This window comes from Puntigrus tetrazona, chromosome 24 (assembly GCF_018831695.1).
Source record: "Puntigrus tetrazona isolate hp1 chromosome 24, ASM1883169v1, whole genome shotgun sequence".
Lineage (NCBI taxonomy): Eukaryota > Metazoa > Chordata > Actinopteri > Cypriniformes > Cyprinidae > Puntigrus > Puntigrus tetrazona.
Genome location: NC_056722.1, coordinates 6,422,763 through 6,446,040, shown reverse-complemented (window position 1 = coordinate 6,446,040; position 23,278 = coordinate 6,422,763). Strand labels below are relative to the sequence as shown.

Sequence of the window (23,278 nt, the reverse complement as noted above, 5' to 3'; positions counted from 1 at the left end):
CTCTAACAATACACGGCTAATTCAATACGATTCCGCTAGCAATCCAGAGCGCCGCCATTATCCTCCTCGTCTTCCTTAAGAAAAGAAGAAACCTTGAAAAAGCCGAGGACGTGTGAAAGCAGAAGACTCCACGTGTTTCTCAAGGCTTCTCTATTCTCTCCAGCAGCCTTGAGTCACAGAGAGAGAGAGAGAGAGTCTTCAACAAGAACACTGGGGTTAGCTTTCCTTCAGGAACACTCGCTTTGACTCAAACCCAACGAAACCAGCCCCAAATAAAACAAACCAGTAAAAATAAACAACACAAGTGAACCGGAACAAAAAATGAAGTAAAAAATGGGCACAAAACAGATAAAAAACAAACCAGGCACAAAATTAACCAAAAAAAAAAAAACACACAAAACAAATCAAAAGCAAAAACTAAACGCAGGGATCCGACACATTTAACACTTTTCCAGACTCTTCCAAACCTCTCAGTATATTTTCAGACCATATTTAGCAAAAAGATTTGTAGAGCAGCTTCATTTTTGGTATTTAGTAAAAAAACACACATCCTTTGCATATTCACACGCAATAGGGTTCATGCTTATGCTTAATACAACTATTCTCTTGGTGCACCAGTATGAATAAAAAGAGAGCGTGAATGCACACGAGTTAATCTACTTGCTCGAAATGTGCCTGTTTTTATTGTATTACGTCTCAAACCAAAGCGTAAAGTTGAATTAAAACGCCTCGGTCTCGACACTAAACGGGCTGATGACAAAATAAGGTCTATAAAAATTAAAAAAAGAGTACATTTTACTTCATTCGGGCAGTGTGCAGTGTTTCATGTGATTTTAATCAGGAAGTAAGAGAAACACAACACTTCTCTAAATGTGACACACAACAGAATCACGTCATGGTCTTATGATGAAGGAGCAGGATAGAAGTAAAGCCCTCCCTCTCTGTAGGTTTGCTGATCCACACGGTAAAACCTCTGGAAATGGAGTCCAGCTCCGGCGAGCGTGTCAGGTAAACACGGCCGAGTCAACGAGTGCAGCGCTAATAACATCACATGTATTTATACAGCCCAGCAACAGCAGAGACACGGCTTTATTCAGCTCCATACAGGTGGAGGAGAAAGATGCCTTGTTGAGCGTCTCAAGGCTTTGGGCGGCTCTGCTCTTTACAGACGGAGGACAGCGTCTGCTCACACGACGCTATCACACACAATCTGCTGCTGATGCCACAGCCAGGATATTTTGTCTGCTGGAAACACACCGAAGCGAGAGAATCCGGTCTAGAGGAACGTGTTGATGGTGAAAACAGAACGGTGTAGCCGTGCTTCTATATTTAGTGCTGCAGGTTTAGCTCTTACGCTAACACTAATTCTTCATCAAAACTTTTGTTCAAGGCAGGCTGCACATTTACACCACTTTCTGACCGCAGTTACCACAATGATGTAAGCGATCATGTTATTCTGTAAACTAAAGATGTGTTTATTTTAAGGGATATCCTATCCTTCATTTTAGTTTTAGTTGTATTTAATAAACCAATGTATACCTGACATTTGAGGATTACTACTATAGAAAAATAACGTTTTTTCAGTCAGTGTTTTCAGTTTATGTTCATGTAAAAATATGGCATTAAGTCACTTTAACCCATCGTCTGAACATCATTCAGTGTAAGTCTAGCTCCAAGGAAGCGTGCATGTATCCTAGCAGAAGGACGGCTGGAGTGCATCGGGTCTGGTCGCTGCACAGCCGTGTGTAAACACTGACTCAATCTGCTGCAGCACACCGGCGCTACTAACACACGGCTATTTTAGGAAGGGCCAGCAAACTGAGATGGGCCCTGCCCTGAGGCGGAGCCGGACAATGATTCACACCAGAACAGAACCTGAGCCAAACTCAACCAGACGAGCACCGACGAGAATCACTCCAGAGCGTTACTCCCCCGAGTGCATTACTTCAAAACAATACTCCTCCAGGCACATTACTTCAGCGCATGACTCCGAGTCAATACTCCTCGAGAGTATTACTTCAGCACATTACTGCAGAGCATTGCTTCTCCAGCACAATATCCAGCGCATTATTATTATTTCTTGCCATGGTATGCTGCTCTGCTGTCAGCTCACATTCTCCTGCTGGAATCACATTCAAGATATTCATCACGCCAGTCAGAACACAGATACATGCTTAAAAGTACAGTTCATGCTAAATTAATTATTTAGCATCATGTCCATATCTCAGTCCAATTTATTAATGATTTTTCTTATGAAACACAAAAAGTATTTAACAGAAATCGGTGAAAGTCGATAAGGTCCAGAGCATCCTGCATCAGAAAATCAAGCGTATTCCCTTTTGGAACGACGTGAAGCTAGCAATACAAGTTCATTTTAGGGTGAAGCATTTGGGCTATCTATTATTAATGTTGATATCTTCTCCTTGAAGGGAAGCTCATAAAACTCTTGAAATATTTAAAGGGGTTATGAAACCCTAAAATAATTGTACAATGCATGTTTCTTTTTTGTGTCATATTTTGGCCCTCTGTAGAAAGGGGGTGTCTATCGTGAGTCCTCAATGGAAACACTGATGTGATTGGCCAACATCTTTGCATGTAAAATGAGCACGACGTGTAATTCTCTCACAAACTTGCTATTTTACCATAACAGATGTCAAGGTTAGTTCATGAAGTTAAAGTTTTTTAAAAGCAAAAGAAGTATGTCTCTGATAGCTGAAGGACAGAGAGTTTTTTTGACATTTTCTGTATGTTTTTTTCTATTGTGGAATAACCTCACTAAATATTAAGAAAATTTGGAGTTTCATGAGCCCTTTAAAGATGCCCACTGAAACCGTCTGACAGAAATTCTTTAATTACGTTACGGAATAAAACTGATAATTTCATTACTTTGCCGTTCATGAAAAGCACGCAGTTTTGAGTCACTCAACTCAATAATGCTTTCAATAAACCCAATTCAATCTGATTAAGACCACATAAGCCATTTATAAATGCACAGGAACGAAGGCGACTCAAATGTCTGCAGGATTTCAGTCTCAGAAATCAAAAGGATGGAAGTGGTTTTATCTAATGCCAAACACAAAGCAAGGGGGAAAAAAATCTCAAGACAATGACTACTGATTTCGAGAATCAATGGCAATTGGATTTCACATCTTTGGAGCCTTTGGCTTTAACCTCTAATGCAGTAATTGAATGATCTGCATTGAAAGCCAAGTGCTGTTCAATGTCTTTTGGGCAGAAAGCTCCTGCATGCTCTCAGCCGCCAGGGCAATTCATCGGTGTAATCCAAGCACGCAGCCGAGAGTTCAATGAATCGGTGTGCTGTTTGTTCACCAGCCCTTTAGTTCTCTGAACGGCAGACAGGGGATCGATTGAAGAGCGTGTCGAGTTTTCAGAGCCAAGCTAATTAATCTTCATCTGGATGTAAATTGGTAAAGTGGTTGGGTGGGTTGGTTAGCATTCCCAACAACAAATCTCACTCGATTAGCCTCAAAAACAGAATCTGAGCCAAGACTCTACCAAACTGGGGGAAAAAAGACCCAATGTGAACGTAGAATTAAACGGCATCCACTTTATATCCGTAACAGGCATTTCATTAAACTGGAGAGTTCAACTTCTACTAAAGCCTTACACACTAATACAAGCAAAAAAAAGGGATTCATAGGATAGGCTATGTTTCAATTTAAAAACAAACTAAAACTAAATAATAAATTAGAAAAAAACCTTAACTCGTGCCTATCTTGCTTTAGTTTTTGTTCGGTTTTTCACATGACCCAGTGATGAATTGTGTATAATATGACGCTAAAATTTACCCAAAGCATTTAATTTTTATGCTGCATAAAACGTTACGTTCTTTCTGAAATAAAACACTTGTTAAAGTCTCCCATAAACATTCTCTCATCTGAACTACTTTGACATGAACCTGAGAAATGAGTGACGGATTACCATGCTGCGTGTGTAAGAACTGAAAGAATACTATGGCATTACTGCGGTCCATGTCTACAAACCACCATGTTGACGTGGTACATGTCCAAACGCCAGCATGACATGGTAATACTGCTCATATTGATTCTGCAGTGCGACTTGAGACTGATTCTTTTGCTGCTATTATTGGGTTATAACTGATGGAGAAACACTCACGCAGGTACTGAGCACAGCTGTTTCTCCAGGGCTCATAATCCATCTCAATATTTCAAAGCCTATCATGAAGACAGACTGTTGTGGCTAAACACCAGAGCAGACTGTGTGCAAATAAACACGTAATGAAGCTGCAGACCAGACTGAGATCAACACAAGACACACCAGAGGAAAGAGTCTGTCCTGACGACCGTGGCTTTACCCAGACCGATATATCATCAATACTGACATTTTTAGATCTTTACTTTTTAGTTTGGCTGGTAAGTGTTTTGTTTTGACAGCACTGAGAACATTATATGACCGTAATCTTTAAATCCGTGATTTCAACACTGAACTGGGTTTGTTATGATTTCATACTCTTTAATTGTTGACGATTAGTGAAATGAGCACAAACCAGTCTTTGGGAAAATATGAATCACTGACTTGATTTTTATCCTTGTGATAAAGTTCAACACTGTTTTACTGGAGTTTTGTGTTTGTCGTATTAACCGTTTTCTGATCTATCGGTTGATAAATCGGTATCGGTCAGTGCGATTCATTATCGGTCGACCTCGAAGTGAGGAGATAAGGGCTGATTCCAGATACAGCCCATGAGCTGCAACTAGCCAATCAGCAGCAGGGAGGAAAAGAGGGCGGGGCGTTTTCAGTGTAGAAGGCATCAATATTTCAGCTAGAAGACAATGAAATGCGGATGGAAGGACAAAGGAAGACAGCAAAATAATCGAATCATTCAGGAGATTCGTTCAAAAACACTGATTCATCCAGTAATGAAACATGTGAAGTCACTGAATCATTCATTCAAACAATTTCTTCATCATTTTAATATAAAACACACACACATTAAATAGATTATATATTTTCATTTTTAGTTCAGAATTGTGGGAGAACCATGATCTCAATTTAAGACCAAAAAAAAGTCCAGCTCTTCATGTAGGAGCCTTTAAAGTGAACTTGTAAATGCTGAGCCTAGCCGAGTCTACCAGACCCCGAGCGCTCCAGAGCCAGATGGAGTGATTTAACAGAGGAAAGCCAGCTTCGCATCGTGTGGGTTCTTCATCAAAGAAAGCCTCTCCGCGCACACCTTTCTTCCGCGTGCGTCGGAATTAATTACAGAGCGTTTCCTGGCAACCACGATCCCTGCACAGAGAGCTAGCGTTGGAGACGCACCCTTCCCCCTCCGGTCCGGTCCAGCCAGAGTCATTTCCATAGGTCAGCGCTCGCCCCTAACCCCTACCCGCCCATTACTGCCAGGCTTTTGTCCTTCACAGATGTGGGTTTGGTGTGAGGATCTCAGATGGACCCCGTCAACCTCCACCTCCCCCACAAAGCCTTCTGCTATCCACGTCTTTGTCTGAACATGATAAAGAACCGTACTCTTGGTAAGGAAGGATCTGACGGCTCTCCCATATGTGCTCATTCACACCCAAATCACAAAAAAAAAGCTTGCATTTTATAGTAGGTTCACATGGAGAGTGAGATAAAACATGTTACACCGAGCTGAAAATACTAGATGCAGTTTCATGTTTAATGATAACATTAAATGTTAATAATATATTAGCAGAAATTAAGGGCTATCATCTACTCCACCCCAAAATTAAAATGTTGTCATTAATGATTTACCCCCATGTTATTACAAACCCACAAAAGCTTTTTGGAACAATTTAAGATGCTTTGTTATGAAGCGACAAATAATGACTTTAATAAATAATTTATCTCCACCATATCTCCATTTTGGAGAATATTCGCTGTTCTGTGTTAGCCATGCCACAAGGACGAGCCGTTTCTGTTCAAATCAAAGCATAAATCTTCACAGAAAATGTATGGTGGCTGACAGAAGAGTTTATTTAGTTTGCATTCAGTGGATATTCTCCAAAATGGAGCTACAAGAAGAGACACGGAGGAGACAAAATATCCAATGAAGACATTTTTTCTGTGCATACAAAAAGTATTCTTGTCACTTCATAATATTCAGATTGAACCACTGATGGCAGACTATTCTGATGAGGTCTTTCATACTTTTCTGCCCTTGACGGTGGTCATACTTTATTACAGTTCATTACAAGACAAATAAAGCTTTTACTGGTTTGGAACGACGAGATTCGTCACGATCAAAACCATTTGAATTTTGGGAATACGGAGGATCCCTTTAATTTTGATCATTTCTCTTCATATAATGCAGGACTCAGTGATCAGGTGGCTACAGTAAACTGGTTCTCAACATTCTTCAAAATATCTTCTTTTACATTCAACAGCTTCAAGAAATGACACCTAATGATAACAGAGTGTTAGAAAAGCTTAAGAAAGAAGGCTGAAGGCGTGTGTTTCTCAGTTCTGTGTGTCCTTCTGAGATGTATGTTTGAGGCGGGCTTTCCGGTGTGAAAGAAGCTAAACAAGAAAAACCTCCTCACTGAACAACAGAGAGAGGGAGGAACAAGTCCTCTTTATCTACACATCTTCTAGTTCACTTAAAAGATGCATTCTGTAGAGAAAAAGAAGAAATTGTTCACACAAATGGTTCTCATCAGTCAGTTTGACTAAGGGAGCGGTTTCTTTGTGGTTTGAAAAAGTCGTTCTCTTTCACTTTTGATCTCTTTTAGCAGTCTTAATGTTTCTGAAGCAGAAATCAGTGAGATATCATCATTCAGTGTTAATGATAATGAACCTTTTGGATTCAGGTGACTGATGTTACTGTATATCACTGTAGTGATATTTACCACGTCATGCAGAAGGGGTCATTAATGTCTTGTTGCTCTATTTTTTTATGCTTTTACACTGTTACATTTCCTTTTAATGCTGGATGGTTGAAGCGTGAGCAGAATAATAAAACTTGGCCTTCTTTCACAGTTTAATTGAAGTTCCTTTCCTAATTTGTGCAAAAAGCATTACGAGGCATAGGAAAAGAGCAGAAATGATAAGTATAGAGAAGAGTCCTGACGCCTGTACACAAGAAAGATGACAACCACTTCAGCGTGACTCTTTATAAGACACCGAATCACTGAGTGACTCAGTTCTGAGCGGCTGGGGAACAAAGAGGAACCGTTTCCTCGAGACGTCTTGACCGCAGCCCTTCCAGGAGCAGTCTGAGTGAGCGTTTGCCCGAGAAGGCTTTTCTAGGACACCCCGAAACCTGACCGAAGCTGACGCACTAATAAGCCTTCAGAGAGGAGGGCAGTAAAGCGTCGAACACCAACTTTCCTGGCAGATTTCTCTCTGCCCGAGGCTCTGCTAATTGCTAGCGTGTCAGCGCACATGACGGACTGTTCTTTATAAATACCCGGCGCTCCAGGCTCCTCGGAGGCACGCAGGGATCATAAACCTGCCGACTGGACGGACAGCTTCTCCAGAACCAGCTGCAGGAGGAAGGAGGAGAACGCCGTAAAACCCTCTCAGTTCAGCAGTAAAACTAATGAGTGGAAGAGAGTCCAGGACCGGACTTCACCGGACACACACTTGTTCCTTTAGAGAGGCCGGCTCGGTGGAGAAGCTCAAATAGTTAACATGAAAAGAAAACCTAATCATTTTCTCATGTCATTACATTCTGAAAGTCACTGTTTATCTTCAGCAAATTTCAAAATGAATATGTAAAAGTAAATGAGGACGGATGCTGTTGAGCTAAAAACAAGACTGATTATTATATTTTCAGATTTTTTTGTGGAAACCATGGTGCACTTTATCTTTCAGGATTCACAGATGAATAGAAAGTTCAAGAGAGCAGCATGTATTTGAAACAGAAATCTTAAACGCATTTATTGGCAATTCTGATCAATGTAATGCATCCTTGATAAATGAAAATGCATGTTTTTATGTGTCTGATTTCAGCATTTCCAGAAGTTAAAGTGGTTTGCAATGACATGAAAATGACTAAATGTTCAATTCAGGATAAACTAAAGCTTAAACTGTTGTGTAAGCATGCATTTCTACACATTATGTTGATATGTTGACGGTGCAAGTTGCAGAAACGCTTGATTTATGTGCTTTGACAGAGGCCATTAATCATGGCACCATCTCCTATTGCATCCAGACCACAAATCCCACAGTCTGAGCGTCCGTATAATAACACACAGTAAAGTGATACGGGCTTCCTCTGACAGGTACGGCTGGCCGATCGAACACGGGAAGCTGAGAGCGCTGCGGTCTGAGAGGAAGAGCTCGGCGAGGCCTTCGTTTCATCCCAGAGGAAAGGGGAAAATCATAGCCGACCAGAGAGCTGAAACACGGGAACCCAAGGAGGGCACTTAAGCCAAATGACTTCAGTAAATACAGACAACAAACGGGCCGCGTGAGAGCAGCTCATAACACTAACAGGAGCGCAACGGTTTAATAAAACAGCCTCTTGCACTGGTATCAGTTAAAAACAAGCTCTTCAGAAGACACAAATGTGCCGTTATTAACGGTGAATAACGCCAGGTTCAGCTCCCACAGACACACAGGAACAACCCAGACCCTCACCCGTAACCCCACTCTATTACTTTAAAATAAAAGCCTGAAAACTCTATTACTTTGTCACTTTAAGAGCCGAAAGTCAAGTCTAACATGAAGTGCTCCAGATATACCCGAGGCTCGGAGCGTTTTATTTGTTTCCCTGAGCCAGCTATACTTTTAAAAGCCACCGTCGCTGCAAAATACTGCTTCTGCCAAAAGCAAGGCCGTCTGAACGCATCGCTACCTCTCCATTCACTCACAGCTGGCACTAATGCAACTTCTCAAATTAGTTTTGGTTCTTTAAGCCTGGACAACAGGCGGTTTGGGGTCACCGAAATACCTCAGATTCCCGTCCCAGAGGCAACGTTATTGTAGCGAGCGTGCATCAGCTGACCGCCTCCGAGTCTGAAGCTTTCACTCTGTGGAATATCAAACATTCATCCTGGTAGTGTATGACTCCGGGCCCGCAAACATTTAAAATCACCCGTTTCTTTTATGTTTTTAATGAGAAATTACGTTGGAAGTCAACACTCGGCTTCAAAAATAAAACACAAGATGAAATGTCAATATTTCCAATCTTTGCTACCTACTGTAAGAAAAAAGAATAACAACAACAATGAGAAAGATTTACAGCTGAAATGAAAAGAATCAGAGATAGGTCATGTAACTACACTACAGATAATCACAACCCTAAGGAAATTAGAATAAACACAACAATTATAACGATAACGACACAGAATCATTTTAACTGATAAAACATCAGAACAATCAGAATCCACCCTGCTTTAAAAACTTGAGCATTTAAAGTGGACCGCAACAAAAATCTAATAGAATTAATATTTGCTGCTTGAAAGTCTGGTCAGGAAGATTATATTGTTATATAGTTGATCACAGACGAAAGCCGCTATAACACGATAATTACAAGGTGTGTGTTTGTCAGTGAGAAAACAGAAACGCACCACTTGTCTTTATCTTTAGTTAACATTCCTGCTCTGAACGGGCCTTAGCTTCCTCGACTTTCAGTTACGTTCGTGGTAATCAACATTACGTCACAAATGCACATAGAGTTTGATTCCACTGATTCATTTAAGATATTTCTTACAATTCATGCGTTTAGAGTGAACATGAAACAAAGACTGGCGTTACGTATGTGTTAATATGCATCTAGTAAACAGTGTTTTTATATTGACGTTAAGCATCACCACTCTCCTGACATTCATACGGTGCAAATAAAGCAACATCTCTGATTTACCGAAGGTGACACAAACCCAAGTCACCTGGCCATAAACGCATGTGACATAACTGTGCCACAGACCAAGCGTGCTGCAGTCATTCCCTCTCAAGAGTGCATGTGATTAAAAAGCAGAACAAAGCCACAGGCCATCACAGGTACGTTTATAAATACGCCTTCAAAAGTGCACCGTGGTGTAAAGGGCAGTATCATAGTATAGCAAAAAAACACAAATAAAAGCGCGTTGTCTCAGTGTGACACCCACTCATGCTGTCTAGTTAGTGAGCACACAAGGATTTGAGACAACCACAGTCTATAAACACACACACATCCGACATCGTGCCGTGTTTACTTCACTATTATCATCATTATTACTGCGTACGAACTTCTTCTTCCTCTCTAAACGTGTGTGAGCCGTTTATTACACAACTATAACCAGCATCTAAGTCACTTTTCATACAAAAAAAAATAAAGTGCGCTATTCTTAAAATGTTTATATGCTTCAATACAACACAAACCGAGAGGAATCCGCCAGCCATTACTAGTTAATATACTATATACTTATTTTTGCAGATTCATTCGATTTTCAAACTCGGGAGAACTGACGTTAAACTGAAAAGAAGTTAGCCAAACAGCTAACGGCTAACACCGTACACAAAAGTCAGAAGAGGCGACGAAACACTTAAATGCAACAAACTACAATAAAAACACATCAAAGTTACATTCTGAGAAAAAAAATCGCACTATTTATAACTTTATAACCGTTGATAGCATTTAAAGCGGAGTTTAGCAGTCGTCTGAAGTGTTAGCCCGAAGCAGCTAGCTAGATACGTAAAAAACAACTTATAAGGCGTGTTTTAAGATTATTCGTTTAGTAAGACCTGCTGCTAAAAATCATGTTTTGACGAGTGAACGGTGAATAACGAGATATCAGTTTATTTATCAGAGCAGTCTGTCGAAGTGACGATTATCAGGCGATCCCAGATAAAGTCCGACTAGCGTTAGCGAGTCACAACTAACTGATCAATCCACACTTCATCAATATTATCTGCTTATGAGAGGAGTTTAACAGGTAGATAAACCAGTTTCGACTGAAAATACAACGCCTCGAGGCAGTGTGTGTGTGTGTGTGTGTCCTGAAGAGCTTATGATCATAAAAACTGATAAGCACAATCACAGCCACCTAATGCATTTCCAGCATTAATCACACGTGAATCCTCCACACACACACACACACACACACACACACACACACACACACGCGCGAGCGCACGAGAACGGATCCGCTCCGGTTCCGAGAGCAATCAGGTGTGATTTAAAGGACTTTCTCCGCTTTGCTTCTCTTTCGCGACGGAATGAAGCAGTCTGTGCTGACAGCATCTCTCTGTCTGGGTCTGACCTGCGCCATCTTTGCAGAAAGACTCTCTTTGGGCTGCAGTTGCTTGCAAACAAAGAGCAGCCCTCCTCCGGCCCCCGACGAGCGGCGTTCACTGCACACACACACACACACACACACACACACGGGCGCGCGCCAGCTGCTCGTACCTTCCGTGTGCTGGATCCTGGACCCAAAGAACAGAGCTAAAAACACGAGACGACACGGTATAGCGTCCATCCTCGTCATCCTCATCATCCTCATCCTCCGCGCTCGCGCTTCTTCTGCGAGACTCCAGCAGTTGAGCGCGAGAGACGGGAAGAGCGGCCGCGCGCTGATTGGCTGCACGCGGCGCCCGAGCCCCGCCCAGCGGAGTAAACGCGACGCGACGCGTCTGGAGCTCAGCTGAGGAGAACGCGTTCCCGTGCTGCTCTGTCTCCTTCCTCCGTACGGTACAGACTCACCGAGCCTCACTGTGTGTACAGCGCTGGACAAAACAAAGAAACTCTAGTGCTTCCAGCGGTTTAAAGCGCTTTGAAGCCAGTCATGTCTATCTTCTGTGTGTCAGTAAACATCACATTTACAAACAATCACACAGATCTGATCTGATCATCATCCAGTCCTGAAGTAACAGAACAAGCTGGGATGTGTCATATATGAGAAATACAGATCAAGAGTTTGTGCATGAAGTGTTTCAGAGATGAGTAACAAAGATCTGAATCTTGTCTTGATCAGTGACTGAAGAGCAGACAGCTTCTCAATCTTCTCGTATGAAACACACTGAATGGAAGCAGCGCCGTCTTTGTGTCTCAGCTGCTGGCCCTTATGCATATATTCATCCGAGGGGTCGAAACATCTGACCTCTTCAAACCTCCGACCCCCAAACCCCTGACTGATGAGGGCCCCTCGGTCGGGCCCCGGCTCCTCAGAAACGATGGGATTTAACCCAGCGCTGGACCATCAGGAGTCTATCTGAGGAAACTATTAATTAATAAGTTTGATGTTAAAAGCGTGATGGTAAAATCTTTTTTCATTTTATTATATTTATTTATTATAATGTTATTATAGTAGTTGTTTCACTATAGCTAAATTCAGCTTTATTTATTATTTTTTATTTAATTTTTTTTTTCCTGCAATGGTAATATTTTAATTCATTTTATATTATTTTCATTACTGTTTTCTACTCGTTATCCCCGTTGGCCTTTATGTCAAAATAATGATGAAAATATACATAATAATATATCCTTCACATGTTATGACATTCATATTGTCGTAAGATGTTTTACGTGGTATAATACTTTTATTATTATTATTAATTTTGATTGATTGTGTAAGCGTTATGTTTTACTATGTATTATTTTATTGCAACTATTAAAGTTTCTTATGATTATTCATATTGTCAACACTACAGTGTAATAAAATGAGGAAAAGAAGATTGAAATAACAATCTGTAATATTTAAAGCGTTTTAAAACAGCGTCGAAATATGCCCCCTTCCTCAGTTCTCAGTAGCGGTGTGTAACCCCTCAGGTGTATTGTCTCTTCATGATCCTGACCCGCTTTGGTTGAAGGAAGGGTGTGGTGTTTAACCTTGAGACGCTTAGAAGCGCTCCGTCTGGCGCCCGCCTCGTTTAGAGCCCGACACGCAGAAACGCTCATTAATTTATGCCGCAACAGTGTTCTTCTAAAAAAAACTTTCTCTGCTATTAAGCGGTAATGGGGTTAACCGTAAGTAGGGCAAACAAAAAATCCTTTCACTTAAGGGAATATCCTGGTCCTCGGAGTAATCCTTCAACAAAGTACATGCTCCAAAGAAGATGAGGCCGTTTTTGTGCTAATTGGGCAAATAAAAGAGACCCGATGTGTTCGATTATGAGCGGCAGCGCTGACGGTAAGCAGTGGTAGAGACTGTAGAGCTGTAGAATCGAATGCATAATTCATATATTGCCTCTCGCCCGAGTCAAAACACAGCCTTTCTAATCTACAGAGATCAAGAAGACGCCGTTTCATACACATACATCCTCAACATCTGAAGGAGATGGGAGCGCTGCTTGTAAAAGTCAATGCCACACCGTGCCTGCGGTTGCTAGGGCGCTTCTGTGTGGTTGCTAAGTGATTGCATACAGGCAAAACCCAGCAGACTTCATCCTGAAATCTCTCTCAGTCTATGGGATATTTAGAGCAAATCATCATCTGCCAGGAGAAACTGTGGAACTAATAAATGCCTTTTTCCTCACAATTCTGTTCGTTTTTATTTTTTGCAACTTCTCATCTCACAAAACTTTTTTCTCGCAATTTCACCAAAGAGGGGAGAAAAAAAAGGAATTGTGGCTTTATTTGTTTTTCAAAGCGGTGAGATAAAGAAGCGGCAATTACTTTTTTGTGCATTCGGTTTTATTTTCTCATGGAAGTAGAAAGTTATGTCTAACCACTTAGAGAAGCAGGACGTCTTTATGATATTAAAGTGTCTTTTTGTCAGCCGTGATCTAAATGTCGTTCATTAAACAGGCGTTCGCTGTATTAAACTTTAAGCAGCGGCTGCTCGGATCTTCAGCATTGACTTTGCTTTAAGAGAACGATTGTTGTTTCTTCACAGCAAACACATTTAGCAGATGCTGAATCATATTTTCTGTCTCTACAGCAGTGTGTTGTTCCTCTGATATGTCTGTATGACTCCACTGAGTCAGGTGAGTTTATCCCAGCGGAGGAATCAGGAGCGTCTCAAGGGTCACTGAGGGTCACACACCGTTTATCCTTAATTAGCTTTATTTAAGTCGTTCTGAAGCACGCTCTCATCGGGGCACGCTGCTCCTGGGTTGACTCAGACTTTTAATTATTTTAAGCACAGTTTGCTCAGGAACTCTTCCGTGGAACTCGTTCGGGACGTTCACGACTCCATAAACGGTGTGAGGAAGTGATTCATCAGAAAATGAGAGCTTGTGTCGAGATCGGTGTCTTCAGGGCAGTGGATGTGAATGGGTGCCGTCAGAGTCAGAGTAATCCACAGCTCTCCAGTCCTTCAGTGAACATCAGGAGAAGACAGAAGATCAAACTAGCTTTAAGACGTTTTTGACTCAAATATGAGTTTATGATCCATAATAAAGTGATAAAGTGTTCAAGCAGGCTGGAAGTTTTACTAATGATTATGAAACATTTGAAAGATTAGTTTATTCTAAACACGCTGCTTCTCTAGACGTTAACTGATGGACTGTGGATCACTGTGATGTTTATACCCTTTCATTTTACGTGAAATGTTTTGTCGTTGAACTATATTTCACTGAACGCGAAGGACTTCAGTGCTGTTAAACCCCGCCCCTTCCAGCTCCAAGAGCCACGCCCACATCTCAGCCGCCCCACACTTACAAATACAGAAGAAAAGAAGAGTTCCTTGGGCTGATGGTGACTCTGAGTCATGATTGAGTCAGTGGTGCTCCTGCACATATTTCCTCCCGCTCACTTGTTCCTGGTTGTTTTGACGCGGGCTGCCAGGGCCCTCCTGGTGCTCAGGTGACAGTGGCAGACCTCTGTTTAAGTGTTAATGGGACGCCACCAGCTGTCCGCTCAGGTAGATCCAGAGCCCCGCTCCGAACCATCTGTGCATCCTCCATCATTACTGCCTCAGAGAGAGAGCGAGGCGGCCAGAGCTCGGGAGACTCGACGGAAGGAGGGATTAAACGGAGAGCAGATAATGAGAAACGCCGGATGTCCCGGAGGAATACGGCCAGCTGTCACTCACGGACCCCGGCGGCCCCCTGGAGCCGGTTCCCACAGTCTCCCAACCATTCAGACTGATCCAGGACCAGACCACGGAGCTGCTGCTTTGATGCCACGACGAAAGACTTCAACTTTCATTTTATGGCACATTTATACTGTTTGTCCTGGCTAACCATAGCTGACTTATTTCTAAGCCAAATAGAGTTGAAACCAAGTATATCAAATCATGAAACACTGCTGCCACACATGAGAGACAAAGTGAACGTGAAGTGACGTGTATATACATACACACACGTGCTAAATGACTGAATGTTTGAAGTATAAGGATTTTTATTAGGCACATTTTAAGAATGAAGAAAGTTGTGTACACGTATTAAAAGTGTCAATTAAGTGATTCTACTGTTTTAGATGAATTTGCCGCAGCCTTAAAAATGTCACGTGGTGCGACCATGATTTATAGTAAAATTCATTCATTTCCTTAACATGCATACATTTTTTTTATTTTGATGTTCTCAGTAATTAAAGGGTTTAGAAATTAGGTATTTGCATTTCCAAAAATTGGTCTAAATAATGTTACACTGTCATTCTGTGTAACACAATATTGATGTAAAAATGTATTCAACAACATGCGTATTCTGATTTGTACATATTAAAACATATAAATATTTTTGTATAAGAAAAAAAATGATTGATTTAAACAGAAAATGTGTATACAGATGTTTTCGGGGGAAATAAACAACAACAACAATTTAAAGCAGTATTTTTCCCTTTTTGGTTAAACCCTTTTTTATCTAAGACTCATTTAGCAGACTTATGTTCCTGTAAATCTCATTAAACTTATAAAAATGTTTTTAAAATACCATTCACTTAAGTATATGTAGTATATGTATAAGTATATTTCAGCCACATAAATTTGATTATTTATTTAAAATGATTTATTTTAGAGTTACTGCTATCTTTGGTCGCACCACATGATGAGTGGTTGCTCCAAATGACACAAAGACCATATTTCATATAAAAAAAATTAAAAATTAAAATAAATATATATATATATATATATATATATATGTATATATATATGTATATATATGTATATATATATATATATATATATATATATATATATATATATATATATATATATATATATATATATATATATATATATATATATATATATATATATATATATATATATATATATATATATATATATATATGTATATATATATATGTATATATGTATATATATATGTATATATATATATATATATATATATATATATATATATATATATATATATATATATATATATATATATATATTTAAATGTGTGAAAAAAAGTGTGCCCAATCTTAGCTGCTCAATCAAGCCTTCACCAGGAGTTTTATTAAGATCTCCCAAACCCACCATTTTCTATTTAACAAACAAACCAGACAGGAGATTAGATTAAAGTTGGTGGATTTGAATTCGAAAAATAGTGTGTATAGACATATTTCTAACTAAACTAAAGACCTTCTGATGATCTGCCACAAGTAAATATTGTCACAGTATTTTTTAGGTATATGTTCTTTGTATTTAGCGTGCATTTAATTTTTTTGCATTGTTCTCATATTGTACAAAGATTAAACATAAATGAGCCAAATTGCATAAACGTCTATTCCAAATGATAGTAAAAATGGTTAATTGTTTGTATATAAACTATTAATTAAATATAAAAAAAATCTATAATGAAAACACTTGACATGATCTTTTCAGATTTAGTCAAAACCTACAAGCATAGAATTGGCCACCTAATCAAAACAGTCCATGAAAGGCCTGTATGAAATTTATAATAAAAATAAATACTTGTTCAAATACCTTTCACATGATATCCAAATTTGGGAAATACAAACCATCCAATAAAAAGCTTATTTTTTCCAAATGTGTAAAAGAGATTGAATCCTGCCTCTTTGGGTATATGATGCAACGTCCTGTCTTTAAATGGATTTCAGCATAAAAGTCCCAAAATGCTCGTTTCTTTCTGGTCGCACCACGTGATATTTCATGGAGATTATCAGACAGAGTTTGTTTTAATGTTATGATGGAAATATAAATGTTAATTTTATACAGGATTACAAAACCCTTTATAAATCACGCCAAATAGTTCATAAAATTAATTTTGATTAAATCTAAGGTAATTTAAAAGATCTTTCCAAAACAATACTCATTGCTGGGCTCTTATACTATATATGATTGTTTGTGGTTATTTTTTAAAAATATATTTAAACCAGTTTTTAACTGGAAAGGTGTCACGTAATTGTCCCATAAATATTTTGTCAGCACATCAAAATAAGTGCATGTCTTAAAGCACAATAAAGATAATTAAAGTATAATGATTTCAAAATAACTTAAAGTTTTAATTTGACATTATTACACAGGTCGTATTATAAAAGTCTATTTAAGTGTATTAAGTAAAAATAGTGTAAGTCTCTCTGTATGTAATTTAAGATTGTTTCTCTTGCTTTAAGGTGATTTAGTTTAGGACCTGTGGTCCACTAAAGATGCTCCTTCAGGACTCCTTCAGTTCTCTTATAACAGACTTACTGAGATGATGGTGATGAATGTCTCTGAGGCCCCCTTGAGGAACCAGTCTGTCATTACACACACACACACACACACACACACACACACACACACACACACACACAGAGAGAGAAACACACACACACAGAGAGAGTGAAACACACACACACACACACACACCTGTACAACAGGTCTTTAAACTTGTGCACAGGATGTAAATAAAGCAAAGATGATTAGAATATCATACATACTCAGTTTCTCTACTTCAAAGCTTTAATGTATTGTGTTTACAGTGATGATATTATCATATCTACTCAAGGTAAGACAAAAACTGAACGATTGGAACAAAAGTCAAACATGGAAGCTTTTTACTGCAGTCTGAAATCATCCAGGATTGAAGAACATATGAAGGAGCGGACCTCTCTGACCTCTCTGACCTCTCTGACCTCTCTGACCTCTCTGACCTCTCTGACCTCTCTGACCTCTCTGACCTCACTAAACGCCGAACAAGAAGGACTTACACTGAATTCAAGTCCGTTCATTCCCACAGAAACAAACCCATGACCCTGGTTTATAAATGAAGGTGTTGTAATAAACTGCAGAGATGTTCTGAGAAGCTTTAAAACCCTGAATCGCTCACATTACAACAAACTGAACAGTAATAAGAAGAAAAGAGCAGACTCTTAAACACAGCAGTCAGGTCTGGGTGAGATGATGGAGTCACTGAAGACAGAAATAAATGACACAGAAAACAGATATTATATTCAATTATACAAATATTGCACTGTTTTTACTCTAGGTTTTGATCAATTAATGTCGCCTTGGTGAGCAGAAATCTTTCCAGAACTTAAAAAAAATCGTATTAACCACAAACTCATGAACAGTTTCGCTTCACGCTTTATATTGCTTTATTTCTTGCCGTGAACTTTGACTTTGACCTCAGCAGTTAGGTAGGGACTAATAAACAGCCAATAAGCAACTAGTTGTGACTCAGTAATGTATTAGATATGTAAGTTCATCGAGTTAATAAATCACCAAGATATTTTGTTTAATGAATATAGCTTTGAATAATCTCTTCTTTCTGGAATAGTTTTCTGTGTTGATTCAGAAGATATTAAATAAACTGATATGAAACGGTTGATCGAGACTCACAGTCACTTCTTCATGATGTTCACATACAGCGGTTCTCTCAGACACTACAGGAGAACAACAAGAAGATGATTATTAGATCTGGAGATCAGAATCAGTGTGTGCTGCAGCACAATAACAATAACATGACATGTTAGTCAAATAAACACAGAGACATTGTGCTGAAAATATTTACCACATCTGATGAATCCCTTTTTTTGACCAAAGTCTGATCGACGGGTTTATGACTGGACTCAGGTATCTGTCTCACACACACACACACACACACACACACACACACACACACAGACACACACACACACACACACACACACACACACACACACACACACAGACACACACACACACACACACACACACACACACACACACACACACACACACACACACACACACACACACACACACACACACACACACACACACACACACACACACACACACACACACACACACACACACACACACACACACACACACACACACACACACACACACACACACACACACACACACACACACACACACACACACACACACACACACACACACACACACACACACACACACACACACACACACACACACACACACACACACACACACACACACACACACACACACACACACACACACACACACACACACACACAGTGTTCTTCAGCAGTGTTTTTCTGTGGTATGAAAGGTGAAGTTTAAAGGGAAATGTTTGATATCCACACCTCAGTGTTTGTTTTGAGTTCAGCCATATTTTCATACGTTCCCTCAGCAGCAGCACAGCCATACGACTGAAAGAAACCAGAAACAGAGAGTTTTTCCTCAAATGTGTTCAGTCTTTTATTCGTGTGAATGATTTTCTCCTGATCTATTACAGCTCAACTCACACGAGACGTCTGACTCCGGTGCATCATCACATACTGACCCTCTTCTTCTTCATCCTCAGACCGCAGGAATCCTGAAACACCAGCTTCATTAAGAACCTCACACTGTCTCATGACCAAAGGACTAAAGATGCAAGCGAACAACTTACTTTTTTTGCAAAACTTAAACAGTTTCAGTGCCAAGTAAATTATTATCATCAGGAGAATCTCCAGAATCACAGACAACAGAAAGAGGACAGCCGTCCTAAAATTATACAGAATATCAAAACAACAATGTTGGGACTTTTTTTTAATAAAATGAAAATAATTTCAAATCACATGAGCAAATATTTTATTCACGATAGAACACATAACATAACAAATGTTCAATGTTTCAATGTTCTGCACAAAATGAGCTCACTTGAAGTCTGATGTCTGCTGCAGGTCTCAGAATAGTTGTGACGGGGTCATGTTCATCATGGTGTAGCGTCTCCTCTTCTTTTCAGAACAGTCTGAAGACGTCTGGTCATCGAGGTTATGAGTTTCTGTTTGGTGTTGAATTTGGTTCATTCTCGTCTGATATAGTTTTCCGGCTGCTGAAGAGTTTGTGGTCGTCTTTGACGTATTTTTCATTTAATGAAGCTCCAAATGTTCTCTGTAGGTGAAAGATCTGGACGGCAGCGGGTCAGTTCAGCTCCGGACTCTTCTATGAAGTCATGTTGTTGTAATATCTGCAGGATGTGGTTTAGTATTGTCCTTCTGAAACACACAAGAGCTTCCTGAAATAGACGTCATCCGGAGGGGAGCATATGTTCCTCTAAAACCTTTATATACCTCTCAGCATTCATAGTGTCTTCTTCCAGAACATGAAGCTGCTCATACAGTACACACTTATACACCTCCATACCATCAGAGATGCTGCTTTTGAACTCAACTGATAACACACTGAAGATCTCCGAGGACACGGCGTCTGTCAAGTTTGGACTCGTCTGACCACAGAACACTTGTCCACTTTAAAACAGTCCATTTTAATTGAGTCTCGACCCACAGGACACGACGATCTTCTGGACCGTCTTCACATATGGCTTCCTTTTATCGTGATAGAGCTTTAGTTGTCATCCGCAGAGCGACTCGGAGGATTGTGTTTACCGACAGAGGTTTCTGGAAGTGTTCCTGGACATTCAGTAATGTCTGAATCATGTGATGAGTGTCGTCTGAGACCTGAAGACCACGAGCGTCCAACAAAGATCTTTCTCCAGTTTCTCTGAATCTTCTGATGATGTTATGTACTGTAGATGATGAGATTAGCAGTCTTTTGATGTCGAGGAACGTTGTTTTTAAAGTATTTCACAATCTTTACACTCTCTTTCACAGATTGGACTCTTTCTGTCTGATCTCTTTCAGAGTTAATCATGTTACAGACCTGATGTCAATTAACTTAATTAGTTGCTAGATATTCTCCCAGCTGAATCTTTTCAAAACTCCTTGATTTTCAGCCCTTTGTTTCCCCGTACCAACTTTTTTGGGACCTGTAGCAGGCATCAAATCTGAAATGAGCTCATTTAGTGCATAAAAGTGTAAAGATTCTCTGTTTAAACATTTGTTTTCTATGTTCAATCTATAAAATACTGGCTCGTGTGATTTGAAAGTCTTTTAGTTTTCATTTTATTCAAATTAAATAACATCCAAACATTACTGGAATTCAGATTATAAATACTTCAAACACAGTATTAGGTCATTCTACACCTTCAGGACATTATTTCTTCTGAAGAACACAAAATCAGATATTTTGACATATGTTCAAGCATCTTAAAACAAATGTATTTAATCAAACCCTGTTATATTACCTTTTTCGAGCGCTGGATAAGATCTGATCAGACTCTGTAGTAACTGGACTGTTATCGCTCTTATTCTGATCGACAGTGACGTGAACAGGCATCTGCTGATCTTCAGCTGAGCACCAGTACCATCCCATGTTCTTCTTCTTCAGTCGGCTCATGATCACAGTCGTGTTTCTCAGACCGTATCTGATCTCAACCGAGGCTCCGTCTGACGTCCCGGACGCTCTGGTAATACACGGACATCCAAACTTACACCACTTTACACCACTTTGGCCCCGATGGTAGCAGGTGATGGTAACACTGCCGTTCACAGGTGCCGTCACATTCTGAGAGCTCACGTGAAGTCTTGGAGACTCTGGGAATTGAATAGAAGACATCCGTTTGACACTTCTTCTGTTTAAAGGAATAGTTGAAGTGAGAATGTGCTGGAAATGTATTCACCCTCAGTCCATCTCAGGTCAGGATGAGTTTGTGTCTTCATCAGATCTGGAGAAACGTCTCAGCGGTGGATGGGTGCCGTCAGAATGAGAGTCTGATAAAAACATCAGAACAATCCACATCACTCCAGTCCATCAGTCAACATCTGGAGAAGACAGAAGATCAAACTAATCCAGCAAGATGTTTTTAATGTCTAAAATATGATCCATAATCCATAAAAAGTGTTCTGGTCTGAATCAGGAGAGAAATCTACACAGATCAAGCAGCTTTTACAAAACAGCTCTAAACTGACATGTATCTGGATTTTGATGCTGAGACAACAGAAGATGCACTTTCTCACTGAAGGAAGAGTTATTATGGATTATAGACATTAAAAACATCTTAAGGCTGGATTAGTTTGATCTTCTGTCTTCTCGGAGTGGATTACTCTGATGTTTTTATCAGACTCTCATTCCGACGGCACCCATTCACATCCATTACTGAGACACATTCTACAAACCTGATAAAGAAACAAACTCATTTTGCTCATTTTGATAACTGTAAGATGCTCTCACCTGCTGTGACGTTTATGAAAAAAGTTGCCCGTTTATCAAAAGCTGAAGGAATATGAACGGCACACCAGTAATAGGAAGACACCTGGACTTTATTCCTGCGGATGGAGAAGACGTGACGTGATGGGTCATCTGAGATAAATATAGCTTTCCGTTCGGAGAGCGCCGCATAATCACTCAACAGCCAAAAGTGTCCAGCGCTCACGTATTTGCATGAAAAAGCGTATTTCTGATTATATGAACAAGGAATGATGGCAGACTGTCCTCTCTGAGCAGGAACCTGCCTGACCGAAGCGCTGTCCTCAGCACCTTCACAAAAGAAATACTGTATATTAAAATAACGAGTGGGTGAATGAATACAAATATCTGTGGCTTTCATGTCATTTTTTAGTTTTGATATTTCAAGAATCAAATAAATATGAACTATTTCCAAACCGCTGATATACACATACATTAAAATGTTGATCCAAAAGCAGTGTCAAATATTCCAAGATCATGGTTATATATCCAACTTATCTTCTGTTTACTCTTTATGCCGATATCATAATACCGTTGACGTTATACTATATTTAGTAACTTTGCATTTTTGCCTAAACATGAAAATCCCAATCTGCTCCCGTGAGAAAGAGAGTGAAGGGATGCCTGTGTAGTTGGTCTCACCTGAGAGTCTGATGAAGCTGTAGATGAAGAGAAGACGCTTCAGATCCATGGCTGTGTCATTGTGAAGACGTTCGATAGGAAGGAGGGTGAAATCTGCTCTTAGTTCCTGTTTCTCTCCGGCCTGACTCACCCTGCCGCACGCAGCGCCACGATGTTGCAAGAGTGTTTGTGGACGGCGTGACAAAACGGCTCGTTTATTAATAACAGCTAAACAGTTGAAGTCAGGTGAAACGACATTAACACTGACAGAGACCAACCCACCCATGCCTTCCAGTAATCATAAAACAAGAAATGAGCTCTATGTTTACACCCACAGTTTTTCTCTTCATGAAAACAGC

The 23,278-nt window shown here is 39.9% G+C and overlaps 2 protein-coding genes across 5 annotated transcripts in view; both read right to left on the bottom strand.

Annotated features, from left to right (window-relative positions):
• tgfbr1b (transforming growth factor, beta receptor 1 b) overlaps nucleotides 1–11,665 on the bottom strand; it is a 27,496-nt gene extending 15,831 nt beyond the window's left edge. Inside the window, exon 1 of the mRNA XM_043225820.1 lies at nucleotides 11,333–11,665. Within this exon, the coding sequence (XP_043081755.1) occupies nucleotides 11,333–11,426 (94 nt within the window). The 5' untranslated portion in view covers nucleotides 11,427–11,665. The remainder of the gene's footprint in view (nucleotides 1–11,332) is intronic.
• A 6,039-nt stretch (nucleotides 11,666–17,704) lies between these two features.
• Nucleotides 17,705–23,268, bottom strand: si:ch1073-59l16.1 (polymeric immunoglobulin receptor). 4 transcript variants are annotated; one of them, XM_043225877.1, is made up of 9 exons: nucleotides 22,941–23,268; nucleotides 22,284–22,589; nucleotides 21,298–21,646; nucleotides 19,621–19,715; nucleotides 19,475–19,545; nucleotides 19,313–19,378; nucleotides 18,766–18,831; nucleotides 18,594–18,637; nucleotides 17,705–18,164 (listed from the first exon to the last, which is right to left on the bottom strand). In XM_043225877.1, the coding sequence occupies exons 1-8, from the start codon at nucleotides 23,203–23,205 to the stop codon at nucleotides 18,596–18,598; spliced, it is 1,260 nt and encodes a 419-aa protein (XP_043081812.1). In that variant the 5' UTR covers nucleotides 23,206–23,268; the 3' UTR covers nucleotides 17,705–18,164; nucleotides 18,594–18,595. The 4 variants fall into 4 exon arrangements, with proteins under 4 accessions (XP_043081812.1, XP_043081815.1, XP_043081814.1 ...); XM_043225880.1 differs by lacking the exon at nucleotides 18,766–18,831; XM_043225879.1 differs by lacking the exon at nucleotides 17,705–18,164 and having other exon boundaries at nucleotides 18,172–18,637.
• Nucleotides 23,269–23,278: the final 10 nt, after the last annotated feature.